The 8,629-nt window shown below is 50.6% G+C and overlaps 1 protein-coding gene across 2 annotated transcripts; it reads right to left on the bottom strand.

The window, feature by feature from the left end:
• Positions 1-338: 338 nt before the first annotated feature.
• SLAMF8 (SLAM family member 8) lies at positions 339-8,629 on the bottom strand. Of its 2 annotated transcripts, XM_060088314.1 has the most exons (5): positions 8,590-8,629; positions 5,675-6,001; positions 2,319-2,624; positions 2,133-2,237; positions 339-403 (listed from the first exon to the last, which is right to left on the bottom strand). In XM_060088314.1, the coding sequence occupies exons 1-5, from the start codon at positions 8,627-8,629 to the stop codon at positions 339-341; spliced, it is 843 nt and encodes a 280-aa protein (XP_059944297.1). The 2 variants fall into 2 exon arrangements, with proteins under 2 accessions (XP_059944297.1, XP_059944298.1); XM_060088315.1 differs by lacking the exon at positions 5,675-6,001.

Here is an 8,629-nt window from a genome sequence, read left to right as displayed (position 1 = left end):
TGAACAGTGGTGGAGGAGTGAGTGCCCTGGACAGTCAATCTATGGATCCTGGAGAACTTCCAGTGTCCTTGAGGGGACGTCCTGCTGGGCCCATGTTTCCCAGAGCAGAGCCAGGACACGCAACCAGGGGAGAGGGAAGGGGGAAGGTTTGGAAGGTTGTGCCAGTGTTTCCTGTTCTCCCAGTGTGACGGCTGCCCAGGCTGCTCCTGAGAGGTGGTACAGGAGTCTCACAGGAGGTACAAGGTCCATGGTTGTTTCCAGGTACCAGCTACATCCCAGAGCATCATGTGGCTAGGCAGTGGGGTTCCTCATGATCCAGGCATTGCTCATGGTAGACCCTACACAAGGGGGTTCTCTGTCTCTGGAGCCACTTCACCAGCACAGACATCCTTCTTCTTTTTCCCTGGCAAGGAGATCAGAATGAAGGTTACCCCTCCAATGTTTGTACCTAAGGCCTCTGAATCCTGACGGTCCTAGCTCAAGGTCAGACAAGGAACAGCTCTCCTGGTTTTCTAAGACCCTGGAAAAGGAGATGCTTCAAGGACAGGAAGTTCTTCCTAATGTCTAGACTTTCTCTGCAATTATGGCATGCATTTAGCTGTAGAAGGTATAGAAACTTAGAGCTGGGATGGACCCAGTTAAATGACTAGGCAGAAGCCACATGGCAGAGCCAAGGGTCAGCCTCCAGATGCCCTGGGTAGAGCCTTTCCACTATCCCCAGTAGTTGGATTCTCTCTACCCTTCTCAGTGTCCAAAGCTGCTCTTTTCTGAGCCTTGAAAACATTAGGCGAAGTGAAAGAAGTCAGTCACAAAGGATCACACTGTGCATGACTCCATTTACAGGATAGACTGTCCAGAAGAGACAGTCTAGAGACAGAAAGGATTGCCTGGGGCTGGTAGGGAAAGGGGGACTAGGGAGTGATGATTAAGGGGCTTGGGAATTTCTTTTTGGGGTAATGAGAATGTTCTCAAATTGAGTGTGGTGATGGATGAACAACTCTGTGACTGTAATAAAAGCCATTGAGTTTTACACTTGATATGCATGAATTACATGGTACATGAATTATAGTCCAATAAAGCTGTTAAAACAAAAAGCTGCTCGCTTCCTGGCTTCCACCTTCTTACCACAAATCCTGGGGGCTGTCTGAGGCAAAGGGCCAGGTCAGACCCTCTCAGGAGCAGACCGGCCCCTAGGTGGAGTGTGACCTCTGCTGCTCCCTCTTCCCTCCCTTGCCTGTGGGAAAGACATACAGGAGCCAGCCAGCCAGCCCAGCTGCATGCTCAGTGGCTGGGCCAAGACTCTTGCCTTTTAGGACACATCCACTGAAGTCTTATGCCTCCTTCTCCTTGCTGACCCACTTTCTCCATCCTGGGACCAGCCAGACAGCCTAGGATGGACATGTCCACGAAGCCCAGGTCAGCTGGGGTAGTTCTTTCAGGAGCTGGATGGAGAGCACAGAACCCAGCTTGACCTCTGAGTGTCCCCTTCCCTCTTCTCCTGGGGGAAGGAGGCCCTAGCAGTCCCTGGCCAGAGAGGTGCTTCTCTCAGGGAGCCTTTCCTAGGATGATTGGCAAGAAGGAGTTGGGATTCATCTAGATTTTCACTCAACACACCTTTATTGATACCAGCTATGTTCCAGGAACCCTTGCTAGGTGTCAGGGGGGTGGTGACTCAGCCTTTGTCTTTCAAGACCTGAGAACTCCGTGGGAGAGTGAGGGCAGTAAGTGCTGTGACTGAGATGAGCACTGGAGAGTCAAGGCAGGACACAAACCCAGCCTGGGTGTGGGAGAGAAGGTTGGGAAGGCTTCCTGCAGGGGGCACACCTTGAAGATGGTGGAGGTGACAGCCAAATGAAGAAGGCGAGTTGGGTGGGAAGTTATGGAAAATGTGTTCCAGACAGAAAGAGTAGAATGTGCAAATGCCTGCAGAGGCACACAAGAGAGTAGCTCATTTGAAAACTGCTAAAGGAACTTCAGGTGGTTCAGTCTGACTGGAGACCAGAATATTAGATGGAGAGGGCCAAGAGATGACATGGGAGAGGTAAGCCTAAATAGGAGGAGGTCCAAACTTGGCCCTCCTTCCCAGAAGACTTACCTCCTCCAGCCACCCCCAGCCCCTGCAGGACTCCTACCTGAGCAGGGGCCCCAGTGCCAGGCAGAGAGACCAGCCAGGATCACGAGCAGCAAGACAGGCACCACCACCAGTAGCACATCTTTGTAGGAGGCCATCCCTGGAGCTGGACATGGAGGGGGCAGGGTCGCAGGTGGACTGGATGCTTCACAATCCCTCAACCACTGATCCCCAGCCCTTGGCATACCTGCTTGGTGATGGCAGCTCTCCCAGGGGGTGACTGTGGCCAAGTCCCAGCTGACAGGGTTTGAGACAATGCAGGAATAGGCCACACCTTTGTCACCTGGTCCCAGTGACACACTCAGCACCTGTCCGTCCATGAAGAGGCCACCTGGCTTGATATCAAGGTCAATGTTTCCCTCCCGTCGCCAGCTATAGGTTATGTCGCTGATGTTGGGAGCCCAACAGGACAGGAACACTTGGCAGGTCTTGGAGGGCTGAGCATCCCCTGATACAGCAATGAATACTTGCACCATGGGCCTGGGCACTGCATCTGAGCAAGAACATCAGAGCCAGTGTGGGTTATAGGGATGCTGAGCGGAGCCCATAGCTCCAGCTCTGGGATCCATGCAGGGCTAGATGCCACCTCTGGCTAGGCCACTCTGGCTCTAAAGCCTCATCAGTCTCCCATTGCCCACAGGACAGAAGCTGAATTTCTAAGTCTGGTATTCAAAATCCTTCATTAAATGGTTGATGTCAACTTCTCCAGCTGTACCTCCTGCTGACCCACCCCACCCATCTTAATTAATTTCCTGTTCTCCCAAACGTGTCATGCTCTTCTTCATATCTTTCATATGGCTCAGATGTACACATATGCTTTTCTCGTCTCACCCTCCTAGAAAACTCCTACTTATCCTCCAAGGCCCAGCTTGGACACACTGCTTACTGCTCTGATTATGAAGCCTTCTCTGATATTCCAGGTATGGCTCTGAGCCCTCTGAGAACTCTCTGTATCCCTTGTCATCAAATTTCCTTGATACATGATACATCAGTCAGAGAGACAACAAACGTTTGTTAAGGTAAGCACAAAAACAAACACATTCCTGGACTTTTGGAGCTTTTGGAGTTTGGTGAGGAAGACATACTAACAAGTGATTATAAATAACTAAGAAAATTTTTACAAGGATGCAAAATTCTGTGAAGGAGCAGACCAGGGGGTAGGGGCTCTGCCTTGTTATCTCCATAACCCTTGCTCTCAAGGTGCTCAGCTACCTGGGCCATTGGACAAATTGGTGTCCTGGCATCCCAGGCCATGGCTGCCCTTTCCTACTTCGGTTGATGAGTAGATCATGAGTCTCGTGGCAAAGGGGGTCAGTGGGAGAGCATTCTGGCAACAACGGGAGGGCTCAGTCTCTGAGAGCATTCCAAAGTTAAGCTGAGTAAAACCTCATTAATGCCAGCTCAATCTGGTGGGATTTGTGATATGAAAAAAGAAAAGATTTGCTGGGTGCACTAATAGTATAAACAAAGATTACAGGGGAGGGAGATATTTACACTACTTAAGAGGACAAGCTGCTTCCAAACACGATCAGGCACAGTAGAAACACCCATTGACATTTCTAGTAACTGATCTGCTAATTCAAATCATTCTTATCTATTGTCAAAGCAGAGCTCCTAAGGACGGCTGCTTGGCAGCTTTGTGCAATTAGTTCTAATCACGCTACGCATTTGGAAGCAATAAAACAGCAATTTCCTTAAAATCTGTAATTCAGATGCTGAGAACAAGGCATTTTAGAGCTTAGTGGTGTGGGTGCTGCATGTATTATCACATTCAACGTCCTCATTTCACATATGTGGCAGCTGAGACTCAGAACGGGAGAGAGCCTCCCTAGCTGCCTGTATGGTTGTGAAGGCTGTCCACTGTGCAGGGGCACTGGGCTCAGAGGGTAACAGGTGAGAGGGGGGTGCTGAATTCCAGCCAGCACTCTTCTTGCCAACATGGTGCAACATGGATCAGGGTCATGTGCATCCAAAAGGACACACATTTAATTGTACACTGGCAGCCCGTGTGGCTCACCTAAGTGATGAGACAGTTATCTTCCTCTAGGTGTGGGAGGGTCTCTCTCTTTCCAGTTTGCTACTGCCTTTCTCTCCCTCAGTGTTTTGCTCTGCCCAGCTATCACCCCTACTCTCCATTCTTAAATTTGGACCTTTTCCTCCCCCTTATTCTATCTCAATTTCTGAGGTTTTACTGAAATAGGGGTCACTGACATATCTTTTCCAAGTCACTAGATACATGAATAGGAGCTCAAAGGCCATTTTATCTTTACCAGCAGAAATACGGTGGCAGTGGTAGAAGTGTAGGTGGTGATGGTGCTGCAGGTGATGGAGGGCATGGTGGTGGTGGTTGTGGAGGTGCTGGTTGTGACAGAAGTGGAGGTGAAGTTGCTGGAAAGAAAGACCCATCCAGCCTCCAGTGAATTCAGTCACCCCAGCTGAGGTGCTGGGAGCAGCTTTATGAATGACCCTAACAAACCTATGTAGAACAGAGGATCTGCTCAGCTGAGCCCTGCCAAGTCAGACTTGTGAGAAACAAAAACATCTGTTGTTTTTAACCAGTAAGTTTGGGGATGGTTTATTTTGCAATAACAAATAACAGAGGATACCATGAATGATGTAAATTTAAAATCTCTCAATACATCTAAAAGAGCTCTTTTAAGAAACATGACATAGGGCTTCCCTGGTGGTGCAGTGGTTGAGAATCTGCCTGCTAATGCAGGGGACACGGGTTCAAGCCCTGGTCTGGGAGGATCCCACATGCCGCGGAGCAACTAGGTCCATGAGCCACAACTACTGAGCCTGCGCGTCTGGAGCCTGTGCTCCGCAACAAGAGAGGCTGCGATAGTGAGAGGCCCGCGCACCGCGAGGAAGGGTGGCCCCCGCTTGCCACAACTAGAGAAAGCCCTTGCACAGAAACGAAGACCCAACACAGCAAAAATAAATAAATTAATTAATAAACTCCTACCCCCATCTTCAAAAAAATTTAAAAAAATGACATAAAAATTCTATACTTTAGTTACCATGAATTTTTCAATTAAAAACATTGTGTCATAGTTTAATTGCAATATTTATTTTTCTTTTTGGTGGTGCATAAAATAATGGCACGTCTTATAAACTGTTATCTTAGAATTGATGATGTCTAGGCCAGCCTCTATCCCAGATGCTTTCTCAAATGCCACTGATTTACCTTTATCGGGATTTTCATGGTAATATTACTATACTGTTTTTACAAGTGAGAAAGGTCAATATCAGGGAGTAAGTATTGTGTCCAAGGCCACTGAGATAAGAAAAGACCAAACTAGAGTTCAGACCAGGACTGTGGGGCGGAAAAGCCTGGCTGCCCCAGCCAGAAGCTCACCTGCGAGAACCCGAGGAGTTTTCTTACCTGTGGCTGTGGGGAAGCAGCTGTTCCCTGAATCAGCCATGAGGTCAGAGGCCAGAGGTTTCTAGACCCCAACTCTCCCCAGTTTCCAGGACCCAGGATGCCTTTGCGGAGCTTTGTGGGAAGAGGTGGGGCAGAGAGCCTGAGTCAGGCCCACTCACCATACACCTTGAGCTGCAGGGTCTGGGTCCAGGCTCGACCTTCCTTGTCCACCAGCAGCACGGAGAAGTTGCCGCTGTCTCCAGACTCCAGTGGCCGCAGCTCCAAGCTGAGGTTGCTGTGCAGCTGGGCTCGGCCCAGGAAGCGGGAGTGGTACAGCGTCTCCAGAGACCCCCGGAAAAACGTGGCCAGGAGCTCCTCTGAAGGCCAGAGGGATCTCCAGATGGCCTCTCGGATTTGGAAGCCGGGAGGGCGCTCTGCCACCAGCAGCGCCGAGCCCCCCACCTGGCCCTGAACTTGGGCACCGGTGACAATGAAGGGAAGTAGTGCTGAAAGGACAGAACCCCATCACTCTGCCTGCCCCAAACACCCTCATCTCTCTCCTGCATGCAGCTGAGCTGCTGCAGAGCAAGGGAGGGCCCTTCTCTCCACACTCCCTCCACCCAAGCTGAGAGTGCACTGCGCCAGGGACTTGGGAATAAAACAGTGAGGAAGGGAATCCAGTCCCTGTGCTCGTGGAGCTCAGACTCTTCAGACAGCAATTTACCATGACGGCAAAAATGGGTGCCCTGGGAGAACACAGGTAGGCTGATAGGGTGACCTTGCCAGGCCTTGAGGGACTCAGAGAAGAAAAGGTTAAGCTGAGATCGGAAAGAGGAATGGGAATCAGCCAGGCCAAGCAGAGGGCGGCCTGGAGTGAGGATGGGGAAGTGTTAGAGACTGAGTGGGCAGCACACACAAAGGCCCGGACGGTGAGAGAGCTCGGTGCACTGTGGGGAACTGAAAGTAGTTCTCTGCAGAGGGAGTAAGAAATAGCACTGCAGAGTCTGTGGGAGCCAGATCCTGCAGGGCCCTAAAAGCAACCTTGGAGTTTGGGCTTTATCCTTAGAGCGATGGGGGGCCTTGGATAGTCTTTAAGTAAGAGAGCGACGTGATTAGATCCATGGTTAGAAAGACAACTCCAGCAGAGGTGTGCAGGCTGCACAGGAGGTGGGGCAAGACTGAGCCTGCGTCTATTAATCCCAAGGAGAGTGGGATTGTACTTGTCCTGGAAGTACAATGGAAACTTGTACTGAGGAAGGGAGCAGTTGAGACAGGCAGAAGTGGGAGGAATGGAGAGATTGCTGTGTGTAGTCAGGGGGATCTGGTAACAGATTAGATGTGGGGAGTGAGGGAGCCAGGAGTCAAGGAGGGCTCCCAGGTCCTTGGGACCCACTGGATGCCATTCTCTGTGAACCAGAACAGGAGGAGAAACAGAATGGGGTGAGATGCCAAGAGGCTGTTTTGCTGGGAACATATTCAGTGTGACTTGTGTGGGTGACACTTCTGCTTGAAGTGTCCCTCTGACTCCTCTGCTGACTAATTTCTGCTCCTCCTTGAAGCATCACTGCCTCCCCTGGCCTCTGCCATCTGTCACTGCAGGTTACAAACTCTCTCCGTGTTCCCACAGCGGGCTGAAATCACCACTACAAATGCTCCTATCCCTCTATTGTGACCACTTGTTTATGAGTCCCATGAGACCATGAGTTCCTCTTCTCATGTTTGTACTTCCTGTGCCCAAACACAGTTTAGGAGTGGGATGTAGGAGAAGCTCGGCAGATATACTGAATGCATGACGGAATTGGCTGAGGACTTCCCTCGTACCCACCACAGTGGTGGGCACGAGGGTTCAGAGCAGAATAAAAGCAGTTGGAGAACACACCCAAGTGCTGGGAGTTTGGTTAGGGAGCCGTGTTCTGGATGATCACTCAGCCAGCTGCTGGTAACTCCAGTCTCCTGTCCGTCTCACTGCCCTGCCAGCCCCAGTCATCTCAGTCCTAACTGGGGATGGCTTCAGGGTTAAGGCACAGTGGAGACGTCACATAAAGAGAGCGTAGCACTGGATGTCAATCAAGACTCCTGTTCTATCCTGCCCTGGCTCTGCCACGAACAAGCTGTGCAATCTTCAGCCTACCTCTTCCCTCTAAAGGCTTCCGTTGTCCCATTCGTAAAGCAAGGGGGTGCATTCAATCAGTGGTACTCATCGCTTTTACCATTCAGAAAAATTATTTTTGCTTCCCATGTCCACGGATTTGAAAGATTTGTGAACCAAACAGATTCCCTCTTTTTGGCAGGATTTCTTCCCATGTTTAGAAATGATGAAATCTGCAGACTTTTGGAGCCAGGAACTCAGGTGGGGACACCAGACAAAATCATCTTGAAGTCCCTATGAGTTCCTGACACAAACAAAAGAGTCTGAGTATTTGCCACACCCCATGGCTCCCATCCCCTGGCCTAACAGTGCTGGCCCTTGTCATACTGGCCACTTGTTAACCAAGGGAGGGAAGTCAGGCATCGGACAGGAGGGAGGGGTGTCGCCCAGTGTTGAAGAGACCTGATTTGTCTCTTCTGACATCACACCACTATCGACCACCCCAAGTCCACAGGCAATATATTAACTTGCTTTTGTCTCTCCTCCCTCTTCAATGTCCACTTCCACAGACCTGCAGGGAGGAGTCTCAGCTCTCCCACAGGCTGTTGGAAAGACATCCTCAGATTGTAAGAGCCCTGTCCTCCCCTGCTCTCCCCAGACCACATTTAGAATTTGCATGTGTTAACACTGCCAGACCCTCACATTCTCACGACCATCTCTTTCGAAACCAATGGTACCACCAGCCTCAGTTTTAACCTCTTTGGGCCACAAAACAGCTTGTGTCTCAGGGACATGGAGGTTCCTTGTGCTGTCATCCTTCTATCCAAGATCGTGCATCTCTTTGCCTCTGCCTAGCTTTTAAGGTTGCCCAAGAACTTGCTTCAGTCTTCCCTACCCCTCCACAGCTCCTGGGTTCTCACTTGGGTGGGGGAGAGGATCCTGGCCGGATGTCTGGGGAAGGGACTTCAGCTCTCTGAGGCCAGGCCACCCACCTGCCCCACTTACCTTCCCAGAGAAGCAGACTCCACAGGGACCACACGGTCAT

This window comes from Mesoplodon densirostris, chromosome 2, assembly GCF_025265405.1.
Source record: "Mesoplodon densirostris isolate mMesDen1 chromosome 2, mMesDen1 primary haplotype, whole genome shotgun sequence".
NCBI lineage: Eukaryota > Metazoa > Chordata > Mammalia > Artiodactyla > Ziphiidae > Mesoplodon > Mesoplodon densirostris.
This window is presented reverse-complemented; position numbering and strand designations above follow the sequence as displayed.